The sequence below is a fragment of the Abrus precatorius genome, unplaced genomic scaffold, assembly GCF_003935025.1.
Source record: "Abrus precatorius isolate BTA unplaced genomic scaffold, Abrus_2018 Scaffold6, whole genome shotgun sequence".
NCBI lineage: Eukaryota > Viridiplantae > Streptophyta > Magnoliopsida > Fabales > Fabaceae > Abrus > Abrus precatorius.
In genome coordinates, this window is record NW_020874406.1 from 20,287,658 (window position 1) to 20,304,315 (window position 16,658).

Consider the following 16,658-nt stretch of genomic DNA (forward strand, 5'->3'; position numbering starts at 1 on the left):
AAGTCAATAATATATAATAAATTTATAAGATAATAAAAGACAAGAAATTTATATTAAAAAAATATAAAATAAAAAAATAACATTTGAAAAAAATGTAGAACTATAATAAAACATTGTTAAGGTATAATTTTAGATTAATATATAAGATGAACACATTTTTTTAACCTAATAATTTTATGTAATTTTTTAAGTTATATATTTACTTTTTTAGGAGGTTGATTGCAAATCACTTAACTAATAATATAGTATTAAATTATTCCGAATGAATAATGTGAAATTTACATTTTCATTTCCTTTGTATTTTTAAATATTAATTTCACATTTAATTCATATTATATACTAATTAAATTATATAAATTAACTCCAATTTTATGTAATTAAATAATAAAATTAATTAACAAAGAAACAAAATATAAAAACAATATTTAAGTGAATAAATTATTTTTTTAAAACAAACTAAATAAAAAAAATCGCAAGTTCTTTTTTAGGAGTCAAAACCTTATTTAAACTTTTAAAAATATTATAATAAATATCTAATCTTAAAAAAATAAAAATATCAAAAAGATTATTTTAATTTTTCCTGATGTTAAAAATAATTACCGACTCCAAACAAGTGACACCACATAGTAATTTTTGGAAAAGGTAGACAAAGAAATCTCAAATTAATTCTTCCAGAATCGTTTTGAAACTATTAATTTCAAACATAGGCTAAATTTTTAACATCAATTGTTTAAAATTCAATCAATTCAACTAAAAATAAAAACTTAATTACCGTTATTCTCTTTATGCTCCAACCCTTGAAGAAGCTGGAATGGGACACAGTTGCTGCATAGTTGCCAAAACCGCAGAGAGAGAGAGAGAGAGAGAGAGAGAGAGAGATGGGGAACAGAGAGAAATCTAAGGAACGAAGAGAAAAGCGATTGCAAGAGATACGGCTTCAGATGACCATTCCCTATTCTGATCACCAGAGGTTCATTTTTTATTTTTTATTTTATTTTTTTGCAATTTCCCTTCTCAGGTTTAGAGTTATTATTCTTTTAGATTTTGAAAGTTGAAACCTACAAATTTCATAACAACTCGCACTGACTTCCGCTACTTAATTTCTGCAATAAGTTCCTTTTTCATTTCCATCTCTAATCTTTTGTTTTCCTTTAATGTGAATTTTCTTTTTCGTTTTCGTTGATTTAAAATATATCCTATAGTTACAACTATATATTGAAAAATAAATTTACATAACTCTTATGGCTCATTCGAAGTTTGTTGGGTAAAATCTTGAGTGTGTGATATTGCTACTTCGAAGTGCCTATTGGCACTCTTGTTTAAATAATTCTTGTTGAAAAAAATTTAATAAGACTATAAATGGACACATGAAAATGACAATAGACATTCCTTAAAATCTTAAACGATGCTTTAATCTTTGGTGGAACCATCCGTATAGGTATGAATAAGAGAAATAGATATAAACACGCTTTCTAACACATTCTTTATTATTGAGTACTATAACATGTGGAATGAGGGAGTAAATTTTGTGTGGTTTGGGACCATGTGTTCCAGCTACTCACATCGCGCCCTAGTATAAAATTTTTCTTGTAAATTGTAAAATTTATACATATGGCACAAATACAATATCATTGGTCGGAACTACATGGTCCTGGACAATGAAAAAGTTTTTCGGAATAAGGAGTCGGATCAACTGGATAAGGGGTGAGATATCATTTAGTGGAACCCTCGTATTTTGCCCCAATAATAAAGAGTTTGTTAGAAACTAGTGTATTGTTAGCATTTCTCAATGACTAGTTGTAAATACAAAATTATTGTTGGTGACAGTGTTCTTTGCTATTTTTTCTGTTGTGGAGTTGGTTTAGCTTGTTTTTATTTTGTTTCAATGTTTGGTAGTGTATGCTAAAATGTCAAGATGATCTTTGCACAGACCCCTTCGTTCAGACCTTTGATTTCATATGCATCTTCTGGTCAATGAGGGAAAAACTATTGTTTAACCACAAGTGAATGTCTGGATGTTATGTGTGATGATTGAACCAATCTTGAGAGTGTTCCCAGTTGCCACTTGGCAAGCATGTAACACTCAGCATGTGTTTTGTTTGACAATGATTGCTGTTTCAGCCTTTAATTTAAACATCCATAGTTTCTGGAATTGCAGAACATTCTTCTAATCTCTGTTGCTTGTTCTAATTGTTGTTGATTTGATTTGTGTATTTGGAGGTGGTGGTCCAAGGAAACAGTTGCCGTGGTTACTGGTGGAAACAGAGGAATTGGGTTTGAGATTTGTAGACAACTTGCTGCTCATGGATTGACTGTTATACTAACATCAAGAGATTCTAGTGCTGGTGTTGAATCACTTAAGATTTTTCAAGAAAGTGGTCTCAACGTGATTTATCATCAACTTGACATAGTAGACCATTCATCCATCAACCAGTTTGTTGAGTGGTTGCAGAAAAATTATGGTGGTTTGGATATTCTGGTCAGTTTCTATAATGTGCTTTCTTTCACATAGTCTGATTTTAACTACACAAGCACGTGCTGTTGGGATCTATCTAGTAGTTGTATCCATTTTGATTACTTCTGTTCTGGCTTATCTTTTGCCATCTTCTATTATATTTATGATTGTGTTCACAAAATAAATTTGTTTTAGATTTTATTCATGATGAATCTAAATATGCTAAGTATGGATATAAATGCAATAAGATGATTAGATTTTACTGTTGTGGATGATGTGGTTTATCACATTTCTTATTTTATGCTTCTGAGTTCTGAGCAATATCATTTCCATGCAGGTAAACAATGCTGGTGTTAATTTTAATCTTGGATCTGAGAATTCAGTTGAAAATGCTTATAAGGTTATTAAAACAAATTATTATGGCACCAAGAGTATGATTGAAGCTATTATTCCATTGATGAAGCCATCCCTCATTGGTGCTCGCATTGTAAATGTAAGCTCACGTCTAGGTCGACTAAATGGAAGACGGAATGTAAGTAAAATCTCTTCACTGTGTTAACAATGTTTAAAAAAATTGATCTTTGGTTCTTTCCAAACATTCTCATGGTTCTTTCATTTTCTCCTACCTTTGTCAAAATAAAAAATGTATCTCACCATTTCCTTATTGGAGTTAAAACTAAACATGTTTCCACACAAATATTCATGTTCTGAAATATGAATTGCTTAATATGAAGTTGTTGGCTACAGAAGCTGTGGTGTGAATTTGGAGCATAACTCATATGTTCATATCAGTATTCTTATTTGAATAAAATGAAAAATCTTTTGAAGTGCTGCAATTCCTTCTAGCATTGTGTAGTGATGTATTTGTGAACAATTTAGTAAAACATACAGTTTGTGGTAAAATGTTTTTATTGTTAGCTTTGAGATTGTATTGTACCTATTGTGCACAATATGACTTATGCTGGACATAAAATTGATAATGTTTTGTTTGAGTGACAGAGAATCAGCAATGTAGCCTTGAGGGAACAACTGGGTGATGTTGAATCCCTTTCACTGGAACTTATTGATCGGACACTGTCTAGTTTTCTACAACAAGTTGAGGATGGAACTTGGACATCTGGTGGATGGCCTCAAGTATACACAGACTACTCAGTGTCCAAACTTGCAGTTAATGCTTATACAAGGCTTATGGCAAGGGAGCTTTATGAGCGACCAGAAGGTCAGAAGATTTATATAAACTGTTATTGCCCAGGTTGGGTGAAAACAGCTCTTACAGGTTATGCAGGGAATAATACTGTTGAGGAAGGGGCTGATACTGGAGTATGGCTTGCCCTTCTGACTGATCAAACAATCATAGGAAAGTTTTTTGCTGAGAGAAGAGAAATTAAATTTTAGGTTGGTAACTGTTGGAATTAGAAAAAGTGTTTAATTTTGATATAATTTTTAGGATAAAACTTAGGTGCGATAATACTACAGGTATTTTTGGTGTTGTTTTCCAATTAAAATTGGAATTTTAGTTCAATAATGTGTGATGACTTTTTATGCTAACCTTTATTACATGAATTACTGATGTGAAACTCCAATTTTAATTGGAAAACAATACCAAAAACACCTATGGGTACTACACCTTAGTTTTGTCTTAATTTTTACTGTCAATCACTTAGATATCACCTTAAAGTAATTTTAATTATTACTGACTTTTGCAAAATTCAAAGAAAAAAATGAGATTTTGTTTGGTGCAGTAGTTTGCTAGCATGTTGAATTTCCTTATATATCATGTAATTTTGAGTGATAAGCTAATTCTTTTCGATAATTTTTGCTTCACAAGGCAACGAGATGGGAATAGGGTCCAAACATGAAATGAACAACACCATCTTCCCCCGGAACACACGCTACTTTTAGAGTTACAGATGATTGTAGAGAAAACTTACTTAAATTTGTAAATTGTAAAAAGTAAGAAAAGTTACGTGTTTTTATGAGATTCATATAAGAATTATAAATTAAAGAGTTAAGTAATTCTACTGGAAAACACCATCAAAGATTCTGAGGATAGATCCAATTTAGACTGATGAAGTGAAGGGAGCGGCCAGTAGGAGGGAATAGCCTGAATTGATATCCACTGGGCTATTGGGGTTTGAAAATAAGTATTTCGGTTCACATTATTGAAAGAGAATCTTCACAATACTGCTAAGCTACAAATGAGTTTGTTTTGTTGTGACTTATTTTATGACTTCATAAGGAAATGTTATCTTATTTGATCGCTTTCATCTATTTTTAGGTAAAATTGTTTTATAATATAAAACACGAAAGTTATATAATAAATGAGATCAAAAGATATAAGAATAATTTTATTTTATTATAAAAACTTTCTCAGTCATGCGCTGAATCTTCCGGTGTGTAAAGAAGACAAATCTTGTTTGATCACCCTGCCTAAAATTAAATCCGCAATCACCATAGCACATAGAGAGAGTTGCCACTTGCCACTTCACTTCTTCTTCCGAGCTTTATTTCCACTCTGAATACCGTCCTTCTCCTCTTACTACACAAGGTAAGGTTTCACTTTATCCCTTCGTTTCACTGCTTCAATACCTTTTCTTCTTTTTCAACCTTAAAAAGTCAACGCTTGTTCTGCCTTTAACTCAGCTAGTTCCTTTTTATTTATTTATTTATTTATTCTCTCAACAAACAGACAAGGCAATGACCCTTCGTCTTTTCTCTTCAACCTCATTTCTGAGTTTTTAGTTTTCAGGCTTTGCTTTCACATGAATCTCGTAGTTGTTACTGTTATCACAGTAGTTGTCGTGTTTTATGTGGTGAAAAATTTGCACTCAAATCTGTGGGTCCCATGGAGAACTCAAAGTCACTTCAGGAAGCAAGGGATAAGAGGCCCTGGCTACCGTCCGATCTTTGGGAACACATCAGAGATCAAACGGCTCTACGCAGAGGCGAAATCAGAGGCAGGCCCTCTGTTTGACCATGACATAGTGAAACGTGTGGTTCCATTTTACCACAGGTGGGCTTGCGTGTACGGGAAAACTTTCTTGTACTGGTTCGGTTCAACGCCACGGTTAGCAATAACTGACCCGGAAATGATTAAGGAGGTGTTGATGAATAAGAGTGGGGAGTATGGGAAAGTTGCGTATAACCCCCAGTCCAAGTTGCTGTTTGGACAGGGACTTGTTGGCTTGCAGGGTCAACAATGGGCATTTCACAGAAGAATAATAAACCTGGCCTTCAACATGGAGCTTGTTAAGGTACTGCATCTTGTCTTAGAAGGGAATGGAAATGAAGAAAGGGTGCTATTGGAAGAGCTTAGGAAAACTAATGGAAATAGCTTCTGAAAGTTATAGGAGCTTGTTTTAAAATGTTACTTTCAGTCTAATAAGAGTTTATTAAGTAACCACTTAATTAAGTAGTTATCTAACCCAAACTTTAGTGCCGGTGCCTAGTGTTTTTTTTTTTTTAAAGTAAAAATTAAGTTTTATCTTGATAATTTAGACATCGTTAAAACTTCAATTAAACTTTTTAATGTGGTGGAAGGCTATACGATTAAAACTTATGTAATAAATTTATACTAATTTAATACATCGATAGTGTTAAATTCTAGAATTTCTGATAAAAATTTATTATTTATTGTTTTCTTACTGTATACATGTTAAAAAAATCGTTAATTAAAAACTATTGCCAAAAGTATTTAGAGTAAAATACATAAGTTTTTGTCCATTTAAAAAAAAATACAGCAATGCTGTTAAGTACAAGAAAATTGACCTAAAAAAAGTTATGAGTAGATTTTTAACCAATTTGGAGGGAATTGAGTGTGTAAGTGGAGGGAGCAACCGGTTTGAAGAAAGAAAAAATTGTTGCAAGGGGAAGCAATTTAATTTCTTATGGTTTTACAGAAATCATTTCATGTAATTCAATTTTTTTTTGGTAAATTAAAACTATACTTATTTCTTTTGAGGTTTAATCAAATTTTACATGATGCTCCCCAGTTTTTAGACCCTACAAAAATCTCCTTTAATTTATATAACATAATACCATATAGTCTTCTCGCTATTATAGACTTCTCTTGCTTTTTTATGCAGCTTTATGAATTAAAAAAGGTCAAAGTAATGTCAAGAAGTGGAAAGATATCTCGTTAAATATCATTAAATGTCATGCATAGACAAAATTTGGCCCTTTTTCTCCTAAAAAGTAAAGTATTGTCAATAAATTTTTTCTCCCTTTAAATGGTGTTTAGTTGTTAGTTTCTTTTTGTTGACATGTCACCTTTTACTTTGTGATTTGAATCCTCTGTGTTTTGGTTATGAAGGACATGACAGATTATTAATGAGTGTGTCATGAAATCTGTTGCAGGGATGGGTGCCAGATATTGTGGCAAGTGTCACAAAGATGCTGGAGAGATGGGAAGACCAAGGGGGAAAAAGAGATGAATTTGAGATAGATGTGTACAAAGACCTTCATGATCTTTCTGCAGATGTTATATCAAGGACTGCTTTTGGCAGCAATCATGAAGAGGGAAAGCATATTTTCGACTTACAGGAGCAGCAAATGCATCTTTTCTCACAGGCAGTTAGAAGTGTCTATATCCCTGGGTTTAGGTGACTTTGCCAACTCTTAAGATTTTTTTTCTCATTATAACCATATCCCATAAAAATAGATTATTATTTCAAGTTACAGCCTCACAAACTGACAATTACTATAGATGAGGAATACAGTTACATGTATATTTATTTGATCCAGAGTTTGGATGCTAAATTCTAAACTACAATTTGGTTATTCATGTCTCCAAAATAAAGTTTTTGGCATACATGCTGTATTTTGCCGCCTTGACTTTTAAGTTATTTAATGTTTTACACCTTTTTCCTTTTTGGAACTTTGATAAAACAATAGATATTTGCCAACTAAGAAGAACAGGGATAGGTGGAGGCTAGACAAAGAAACACGTGAATCAATTCACAAACTTATTGAGACCAAGAGCAATTTGAGGGAAAATACTAGAAATGTACTTAGTTCTTTGATGTCTTCCTACAAGAATGAAGTAGGTGGTGAAGAAAAATTAGGGGTGGAAGAAATTATAGATGAATGTAAAACCATCTACTTTGCTGGAAAGGAAACAACAGCTAATTTGTTGACATGGACACTTCTTATGTTAGCCAAACATCAGGAATGGCAAAGTAAGGCACGCGAAGAAGTTCTTCGTGTCATCGGACACAGTCAACTTCCAGTTGCAGACAATTTAAATGACCTTAAGATTGTAAGTTCATTTTTTATACTTATAGGGAATCGGTATAATGCATGTGTTTATATCAGTGTTAGAATGAAGATTACTATACATCTATTCTGTTGAATGCAAGATGGAGCACAGTGATGCGTAACTGAATACATATTGGTGTGTGTTTGGTTCAGCTTATTTTGGATTGCTCATAAATCATGGATCTGTTGTCAACAGACAAGCTATGCTATGTAAAATGCAAGCAGATGTGCAGAAGAATCAAGAATTAGGCCATGGATGGAGAAACAAAAAAGAAACATAAAATGGAAATACATGATTTTAGAGAAATGAATTAAGAATGTAACTAATATCTGTTAAATAGTGCAGTGCAGTATATTGAAGTAATCAGTTTCTGCATTGGATTAATAAATGAGCTAACAATCAATTGAGTTCATAGACAAATCTGTTGTTTCAGTAATATCCTTCAATACAAAATTTGGTTCAATTTCATTGATTATTGTTGGTATACATTTTCCAACAGGTTAGCATGATAATTAATGAAACACTTCGGCTCTATCCTCCGGCAGTGATGCTAATGAGGCAAACATATAAAGATGTTATGCTTGGGAGCATCAATGTTCCTGCTAAGACTCAACTGTTCTTGGCACTGACTGCTGTTCATCATGATAAAGAAATCTGGGGAGAAGATTGTCATAACTTCAATCCGATGAGATTTAGTGAGCCTCGGAAACATTTAGCCTCGTTCTTTCCTTTCGGTTTAGGCCCTCGAACCTGTGTTGGGCAAAACTTGGCAATGGTTGAGGCAAAGATTGCTTTGGCTTTGATCATTCAACGTTACAGTTTTATGGTATCTCCAAACTATATGCATGCTCCTATGCTATTTATAACTTTGCAGCCTCAACATGGGGCACAAATCTTTTTCAGAAGGGTTTCATATTGAAGATTGTTATTGCCTATACCCTTTTCTGTTTTGTTTTGAACTTTGTATGTGATGAATCTTTGTAGCTATAAATAAAGTGGTGTACTTTTGACATGTGAAATCTGTGTTGATAGCTGGTGAAAAATTTTCAAGGCAGCATAATATAAATTGGATCATCAAATGTATATAGGTTTTTTTTATTTGCATTTTCACTCTTGCATCTTATTCCTTCGAAGGCGTGTATAGGGATGTGAAAAGTACATGAATGATGAATCTGTCTAACTTGATTGCATGAATGCTTCAGTCTGTCAGAGCATAATAATTTATTCCCCCACGTCCATTTTATAAGAATATTTTAACTAGGTTGCTAATTAGTTAATGTGTTAGTTTTTTGAAAAAATTATTTTTATTATATTAATTGTTCCTAAGTTAGAAAAGTTCAATAATAAAGGATAAATATGTGAACAAATAATAAATAACTTTAAAATTTTGTAAAGGTCTTATATTAAGAACCAATGGAAGTCTTTAAAGTTTTTTATAAAAAAGACTGAAAAGAGTACTTAACTTTGCAGGTTTAGACAAGTCCACTTTAGGCATGTCAGCTATTTATCTTACTAAATAGGTTGAAAGAAAATGTATTAACTTATGTAAAGCTATCCACTATTGAAGAAAATTGGCACAAGGAGTTGATTTTGATTAAGGTAAATTTCTTTTGGCATTTTCGGTAGATAATTTGCTTCTTTATATGTGTGTGTGTTTTAGATGAGCTTGAAGTCTTTTTACAAGAGAGAAGAGAAACAATAGGATAGTTGCTTCACCGGAAGGGTGAGTATAACCTGTGTATTATTAATCCATATGATACAATAATGCAGTCGTATTAAAGATGTTTCATATTTTTCTAAAAACATTATTGACTAAAAAAAAATAAAAAATAAAGAACTAAGATCCTAAGAAAATTAAGACTAGAAACATATTTAAACTGTTAAAAATATATAAGAAAATGATATAATAAATTTACTTAAAGTAAAATAATTAATATGAAACGCACCTAAAAGTATAAGTAATAAAACATTTTTTGGAAAAGCTACAGTTACTTCTCTTGCTCCTAAGAAGATCCACCGTTGCCTATTAGTTTTGCTTGATTTTCTAAAACTACAGAAAACAAATCATTAATTTAAAAACTCTATTAAAACCCTAACATTTAATAGCAAAAAAAAAAAAAAAAACATAAAATTTAGTGCAGTTTCTATTTAAGTCCCTAAAATTGTGACAATATTTAAGATTACCCCGTGTGCCCAAGCATTCATGGAGGCGATAATCTTGTCTTATCCCACAGTGCATGCAATGGATAAAGTCAAAAGATTTATTTGACTTTAAATTTCCGAATACCAATAAGTAATCATTAGGTTAGTTAGACAATCTACAAATTTGTTTGATTCCTAGCTATTAGTTATCTATTAACTATTTAGTTACTTTAGGAAAATTTCAGTATTAAATTACTAACATTATACAAGCATTTTTAACATATACTTAAAATTCAATTAACTTTAAACAGAAGATATAAAATACTAACTTTATCAGTGTATAATTTATCATCTAATTGATGAAGCAAAAGCAAATGTATGTCTATGAAGCCGAGAAGGGCTTGGCCAAGCCCAGATTCCTCTCTTATATTCACATCATTGGTTTTAATTTACTAAAGCACATTAGAAGAAGGAAGTAAGGGAAATTAGGGAGAGAAAGCATAGAAGAAAAAGCTTAAAAGGAAAAAAAAGGGTCTTCATCAACTTCAAGTAAGGTGAGAGTAACTCTTTTCTTGCACTGTTTTTTTTATCATAAGTTTAAACCTGTGACTAGTTTGAAAATGAAAAGATTCAAAGATATGCGTAATAGGATTATCTTGGTGGTAAATTTTAGAAGAAAATATAAATTCTTTATGTGTATGTTGAGTTTTACTTATTGACAATAAAATAGTCCTTTCTATATCTCCTTTCCACAACGTTCCTTTTTTGAAAGTTTGGGTGCTAATGAATTATAGAGGATTGTGTGACCTAGATTTTAAATTTACGGATTTAACGACGAGCCTTTAACATTATTTATGACACCTGGCAAGAAGTCTGATTCACGATCTTTTTCCTAACAAAATTTATCAGTAGGAACTTAGAAAATTAAATATAACTCAATTTCAATAGTTCATCTATAGGATAAGGGTTATTTAAGCTTTATGTCTCTACTAACTTTTAGCTAATATGAATTATTTTAATATACCTTTCTCATGCCCAAATTTAGACGTGGAGTGTGTTAAGCTTGTAAGGTTCTTTTAAATTTTTTTGAAAAATTCTAAGTTAAAAATGTTAAAGGGTGTTTGATAGGGAAATTTTTAAGTTAAAAATGTTAAAGTTACATGTATTTAGGCAATGCTTTCTAAAACAGAGTTAGAAATTAACATTTTTTGAAACGTGTTTAATAATTGTTTTATGTATTTTATTTTAAAAATTTTAAATAATAATAAATTTAGTTAATGATATAATAAAAATTAATAATTATAATAGAGTAAAGAAATATTTTTTAAATATTAATATTCTTAATAAACAATACTTAAACCAAATAAAATTAAATTTATCTTTAATTTTTTAAACTCTTAACGATAAAACAATTCAATCCAAGCACATATTTCACGACAAAATGTTAATTTTATATTTAAATTTATTTTTAATATAAAATTTACATTAATCAAAATTTTATATCTTTAAAGAACTAATTCTTTAGATTACTTCACATTAAAATAAACAAATTACTAATAACAAACTTTTTAATATATTATTTATTATATTTCTTATAATTTTTTTAAAAAAAATTAAGTATTTACTTTATAAATTAAATATTTTTTAAAACTATTTTTTCAAAATAAATTAATAATAAAAATTAATTTTAAAAAAAATCTTACTAATCATTCTTCTTAAAAAATAAAAATGGTGTTAAAAAATATAGCATCACGTGTAGCTTACGCGCGGGGAGTTGAATTTAGCATTGTTGCGTTTTTGGTTTGAACCTTACCTTTATTTCTCTATTATGGGAAGAAAAAGAAGAGAAATAAACATTAAAAAAAGATGAAATGATGCTTCGATCCAATTCCATAATCTCAGTACTAAAAGTCAACGCCTTCGGTGGTGGGCCCCACTCCTTTTTTATTTCCTTCATTTGTTGCTTAGTGCTCTCTCCGCGTGTTCATCTCATTGACTGCGTCACCATCGGCGCACTTTCTGCTATCTTGCGCCCCGGGTTTCTATTCCATGCGCCCCACCCCACCATCAAATTGCAGGAAATATAAAAAATATATAATTCAATTATAAAATAAAAAGTCTTTATTATTGGAAAAAGAGTTGTTAAGACCAAATAAGTGAATGAATTTAGCAGAAAATTATTTTAATTTAACATGCAATCTTATCAGAGGTGTTTGAAAGGGAGAGGAAGGCTCACGGGAAGGAAAATGGGAAGGGGAACAGGGGATTACCGAAGAGAGAGGAGAGAATAATAAAAAGGGGGAAGTGGTGGGGTGAAAGGTAAGAGTCGCAAAACTGCACCCTCGCGTGTCTCTCTCTCTCTCTGACTCACACCTTTTTTTCTTTTGTCACAGTCAGCGTGCGTCACTCTGAAATTCATTCCCAATTCCCAATTTCTCAACGCAACACACACTTCTCTCTCAACATTCTCAAACGTCATGGAGGATCTTCCCCAAGGTTACCGTCCCAACGTTGGTGTCTGTCTCATCAATTCTGACGATCAGGTTTCTCTTCTTCCTCTAATCCTCTCTCTCTCTCTTTTTTTTAACTGCTGAATATTAATTAATGTAGTGTGCGTGTGTGTATGAGTGACAGTTATGTCTCTTCGATCTTAAGTTGTCTTATTTATTTTTCTCGATTTTCCATGATATTTCACTTGCATAATTTTAACGGTTTCAAACCTGCAAGTTTTAGTTGTTCTGTTTTCTTCCTTTTTTTTTTTTTTGTTTTCTTCCCGTTTTCTGATTTTAGTTAGTTGGTTACGATTGTTATATCTAAATTCACCAACCAGAAGTTAGGAATAAATATGTTTAAAATTACATAAACCTCTCTCTTCTTTTTTTTAAGTAGTGTTTTCTTTGTCTAGATTTGGAAAATTGGAGTTATTCCTAGGCTGAACTGTGATTCTGTGCTCTGTTCTGTTTTACTTTAAATCCTTGCCGTGATTGATGAGCATTTGTTTTAAAATGACCTTATCTAAAACGTTGTAAAATGCTCACTATTGAACTGGTAATTTTGGATTTAATATTCTGTGATATTTATTTTTTTGTGGATTAGATATTTTACCTTAATGTTCAATGATTTCTTCAGCATTTTGTAGTCTATAATTTTAACCTGTTCTATGAATTAGAGAGGAAGATGTTTGATAGTAAAATACTTTGGTTGCTTTCCACGATGGTACAGTCCTTTTGTTACATGATTATTTTGTGTATGAACAAAGGGCAAACCATGATTTTAATTTTCTTTTTCAGATTTTTGTGGCTTCTAGGATGAATGTCCCAGGAGCATGGCAAATGCCTCAGGTGAGATCACGTTACGTGCTTATACACAACATTTTTTCTTAACATGAGTGCAAGTGACTTGAACATAAAGCTGAAAGAACTTTGATTAGAAGGCATTATGTAGTGCAGAACCTCATTTTTGGAGAGCATCCTGTAGTATTTCTTTTGACATATTCAACAGTCAGGACATGTTGGTTTGACATATCTTTATGGGATTATTAAAAATATCTTCTTGTTATTTCTTGTAATATGTAAATTATTTTCTTCCTCTTTTATGGTATTAAAATTTTCTGCTAAAAGTGAATGTTCTTTTGGGTTCTCAGGGGGGAATTGAAGATGGTGAAGAGCCCAAATCTGCTGCCATTAGGGAACTTCGAGAAGAAACTGGCATAGTATCTGTTGAGATAATTGCTGAGGTTTGTGCAAAATAATTTCTCATTTGGATTTAGTTTCTTCTGCAAAAAAACAGCTAATGTGATGCTTGTAAATAATCCAAGCTCTACAGATCAGTGATATCTTCCAACATTGAATCATTTGAGTTCAAAGTGGTTTTACCATTGTGTAATAAAATGAACAATAACAATTTCTGAGAAGCATGAAACAGAAACACCTGTTATCAAATTCAAGAGAAGCACTTGTGTATTCATTTCTATGATTTGGTACTTTATATAAATAACCCTCTGATCATTTTGATAACAGGGTGGGTTTTAATCTTTTCAAACATTTGACAGAGCTTGTGTATTACAGGTTCAGAAATGGTTGACATATGACTTCCCTCCTGCTGTTAAGGCTAAAGTCAGTCGTGTATGGGGAGGTGAATGGCATGGACAGGCACAAAAGTGGTGTGTATTTTATTTTATTTCGTGTGCAGACTTGAGTGCTATCTTCTGAAAATTTTATCTATAGATCTAAATTTTGGCTGTTTATCACTATATTGAAAAAATGTGACTACCTGATCCAACTCAGATTAGTCAGAGTCCAATATATTAATTCTGGATACCAAGAGTCTAAGACTAAATATGTGACTTATTCCACACAGATTTGTGTTCCCTTCTGCTACACCCCCAAGTGAGAGTCCTGAATGCATTTCTGCTGGGTGAAGGATGAACCGAACTAAGTCAGTTTAGTGTGTCATGCTGGTTAAAACATTCGAAATAGATTTTGCTAACATATTAAATATTTTGCCATCTTAAGCAGGCAAGATGTGTGTCTGAATGAAGAAGCCCTGTACATGGGTGCTAGCATATTAGCTTGAAAATATAGAAAGAAAGATGGATGGTTGGTCTGCCCGACTTTATAAAATGACAAGGAAAAGACAGATCGGTGTGTGAAAGTTTACAACTTCAGTTTTTTTTTTTTTTTTTGTGTGTGTGTGTAGCCGAAGCAGATGTAAGCAAGTGTAAAAGGGTATAAATGGTATTAAAAAATTGACATGATGAAGGTCGAGAAAAAGCAAATGAAAAGCCTGAGTGTGAGTGAGGAGACAATAAAATCCATAGTATATGGAGTTTACATATTGATATTTTTTCTATTTAAATTTGGTGCCTGTGTTTTGTGCTTTTTGGTAATTTGTGTAAATAGTGGTTGTTTGATCAGGAGTTGCAGATTTTGTGCCTGTTTAGTCAACTGTATACTTTAATGTAGATAGGAGAAATCATCCACTTTTCCCAATAGGTTTTTCAGTACTCACGATGGCTATCCTATTTACATATGACATGTCAAGTTAGGTTAAAATATGGCTTAACTTGCAAATGGACGGTGCCCAAACTTACTACTTTCCAGTAATGAGGATGAGATTTGTCTTTTAAGTATCCAGTTCTGATATGAACTGTGTAAGAAAGCCTGTACATTTTGTTGTTTCTTTAATTGAATGTTTTTGTGTGGTTATTCTACCCAAAAAACTATGCTTTTTCTGACATTGATGATGAACATTTGTTAGGTTTCTTATGAGATTAACAAAAGATGACAGTGAGATCAATTTAGCAACTGGTGAAGCAGACCCAGAATTTGCAGAGTGGAAATGGGCAGACCCTGATGAAGTTATTGAGCAGGTTAGTTGGAAAAACAATATTTGAAATGAGTATTGTTTTTCTCCATTTGAAAGACTAATTGCCGATATCTGATTACAGGCGGTTGACTACAAGAGACCAACCTATGAAGAAGTTATAAGAACCTTCAAGCCTTACTTTCAAGGGAATGCTATATCTGCCAAATGTAAATCTACTAAGTGGTGAATGTTATGAGTGTGCATTGTAGTTCAATCCATTTTCTTATCTAATTTCACTTCCTGAGTTTAGATAGCACTCAGCTATTTGTAAATGGATGATAGTTAGAACTACCCATTAGGTACTTGCCGCCTTGTAATAATAAGCTATGTGCAAATGCCTAATTTCTGTTCTAAACCTTGCTGCGAGAATGATTGTGAATGTGTATAGAACTTTTCAGTTAGGATCTCGTGGCAGAACGGTGATAATGACTTCGTGCCAAATAACCAGGAGCAATTTTTATAATACTTAATCCGTCTCTCAGCCTATAAGAGGATCTTCAAAATGCCATTATTATTATTGTATAACTCGCCTTTTTTTTTTTAATGATATTTGAACTTACAGTTAATATATAATTTTGTCTCCCGTCGTAACAACTTGGGATAGTTTAGGATATTTCTGTTTAGGTAAACTTAAAAAGGATAATTTAGATTGGTTAAACTTGTGGAGAAATATTTATAAAAGAAAAAAATTAATATAAAAAAATATTTTTTTTTAATAAATGGGACTAAAAAATTCATAAATAATTTTTTTTTCATAAATTATAAATAAGATATTTTTATTGTACTTTATAAATTAATAGAGTATTTTATGACTTTTCATATGTAAAACAATTATTATTATTAGTTATGTATTAATAGATAATAGGGTTAATAATTTATTTAAAAAAGACATAAATATCTTTTAATTTTAAGATATTAAAAAAATTATAACTTTTAATTTAGAGAAGATGCGTAGTATCTTCTTAAGTTTATTAACACCATAATAAGTATTTAAAATAATTTATCTTTTTAAATTTTATAGAAATTAAATAATTTTTTTTTTTGAAAAATAACAACTATAAATTATTTTTAATTTATGAATTATATAAACACAAACTCATTCTTGGAAATTAAATTATATAACTATACTTTATAATATATATATATATATATATATATATATATATCTTTTATAATAAGATTGATGATGTCATAACCTGAGTGTTTTGATTGATTTTATTGAAATATGTATTTGAAGATTATATGTGTCTTTTGGTTTAAATGTAATTTGTATACGTGTAAAAGAGTAGTTCCTAATTCCCATTCGTGTAATCTCTATTTGCCCTTGTGTACATGGAAAACGGTTGGGTTGCAGATGTAGTTGGTTGTCCATATTTTATTTCCCCTCATGTGCAGGAAATGTTTTGTGTACTAGAAGCAACAGTTTCAGGTGCTTTC

At 31.3% G+C, this 16,658-nt stretch overlaps 3 protein-coding genes across 4 annotated transcripts; all 3 read left to right on the forward strand.

Annotated features, from left to right (window-relative positions):
- The first annotated feature begins 812 nt into the window (after positions 1 to 812).
- LOC113868681 ((+)-neomenthol dehydrogenase-like) lies at positions 813 to 4,244 on the forward strand. The gene is made up of 4 exons (XM_027504493.1): positions 813 to 970; positions 2,221 to 2,479; positions 2,793 to 2,987; positions 3,455 to 4,244. Exons 1-4 carry the CDS (start codon positions 879 to 881, stop codon positions 3,848 to 3,850), a joined length of 942 nt encoding a protein of 313 aa, XP_027360294.1. The 5' UTR covers positions 813 to 878; the 3' UTR covers positions 3,851 to 4,244.
- Positions 4,245 to 4,620: 376 nt separating this feature from the next.
- LOC113868679 (cytochrome P450 734A1) lies at positions 4,621 to 8,792 on the forward strand. 2 transcript variants are annotated; one of them, XM_027504492.1, is made up of 5 exons: positions 4,864 to 5,003; positions 5,198 to 5,709; positions 6,812 to 7,056; positions 7,349 to 7,712; positions 8,212 to 8,727. In XM_027504492.1, the coding sequence occupies exons 2-5, from the start codon at positions 5,218 to 5,220 to the stop codon at positions 8,629 to 8,631; spliced, it is 1,521 nt and encodes a 506-aa protein (XP_027360293.1). In that variant the 5' UTR covers positions 4,864 to 5,003; positions 5,198 to 5,217; the 3' UTR covers positions 8,632 to 8,727. The 2 variants fall into 2 exon arrangements, with proteins under 2 accessions (XP_027360292.1, XP_027360293.1); XM_027504491.1 differs by having other exon boundaries at positions 4,621 to 5,709; positions 8,212 to 8,792.
- A 3,399-nt stretch (positions 8,793 to 12,191) lies between these two features.
- Positions 12,192 to 15,664, forward strand: LOC113869614 (nudix hydrolase 25). Its single transcript, XM_027506038.1, has 6 exons — positions 12,192 to 12,397; positions 13,145 to 13,195; positions 13,498 to 13,590; positions 13,922 to 14,016; positions 15,114 to 15,225; positions 15,304 to 15,664. The coding sequence occupies exons 1-6, from the start codon at positions 12,332 to 12,334 to the stop codon at positions 15,406 to 15,408; spliced, it is 522 nt and encodes a 173-aa protein (XP_027361839.1). The 5' UTR covers positions 12,192 to 12,331; the 3' UTR covers positions 15,409 to 15,664.
- Positions 15,665 to 16,658: the final 994 nt, after the last annotated feature.

What these genes read in the sequence shown, in the direction of transcription:
- LOC113868681 (XM_027504493.1), top strand. Translation starts at nt 879, where the DNA reads ATGGGGAACAGAGAGAAATCTAAGGAACGAAGAGAAAAGCGATTGCAA. An exon ending in ATGGTGGTTTGGATATTCTG is followed by an intron (nt 2,480 to 2,792) that starts GTCAGTTTCTAT and finishes ATTTCCATGCAG; the next exon opens with GTAAACAATGCTGGTGTTAA. An exon ending in GACTAAATGGAAGACGGAAT is followed by an intron (nt 2,988 to 3,454) that starts GTAAGTAAAATC and finishes TTTGAGTGACAG; the next exon opens with AGAATCAGCAATGTAGCCTT.
- LOC113868679 (XM_027504491.1), top strand. Translation starts at nt 5,218, where the DNA reads ATGAATCTCGTAGTTGTTACTGTTATCACAGTAGTTGTCGTGTTTTAT. An exon ending in GTCTATATCCCTGGGTTTAG is followed by an intron (nt 7,057 to 7,348) that starts GTGACTTTGCCA and finishes ATAAAACAATAG; the next exon opens with ATATTTGCCAACTAAGAAGA. An exon ending in ATTTAAATGACCTTAAGATT is followed by an intron (nt 7,713 to 8,211) that starts GTAAGTTCATTT and finishes ATTTTCCAACAG; the next exon opens with GTTAGCATGATAATTAATGA.
- LOC113869614 (XM_027506038.1), top strand. Translation starts at nt 12,332, where the DNA reads ATGGAGGATCTTCCCCAAGGTTACCGTCCCAACGTTGGTGTCTGTCTC. An exon ending in TCATCAATTCTGACGATCAG is followed by an intron (nt 12,398 to 13,144) that starts GTTTCTCTTCTT and finishes TTTCTTTTTCAG; the next exon opens with ATTTTTGTGGCTTCTAGGAT. An exon ending in CTGTTGAGATAATTGCTGAG is followed by an intron (nt 13,591 to 13,921) that starts GTTTGTGCAAAA and finishes TGTGTATTACAG; the next exon opens with GTTCAGAAATGGTTGACATA.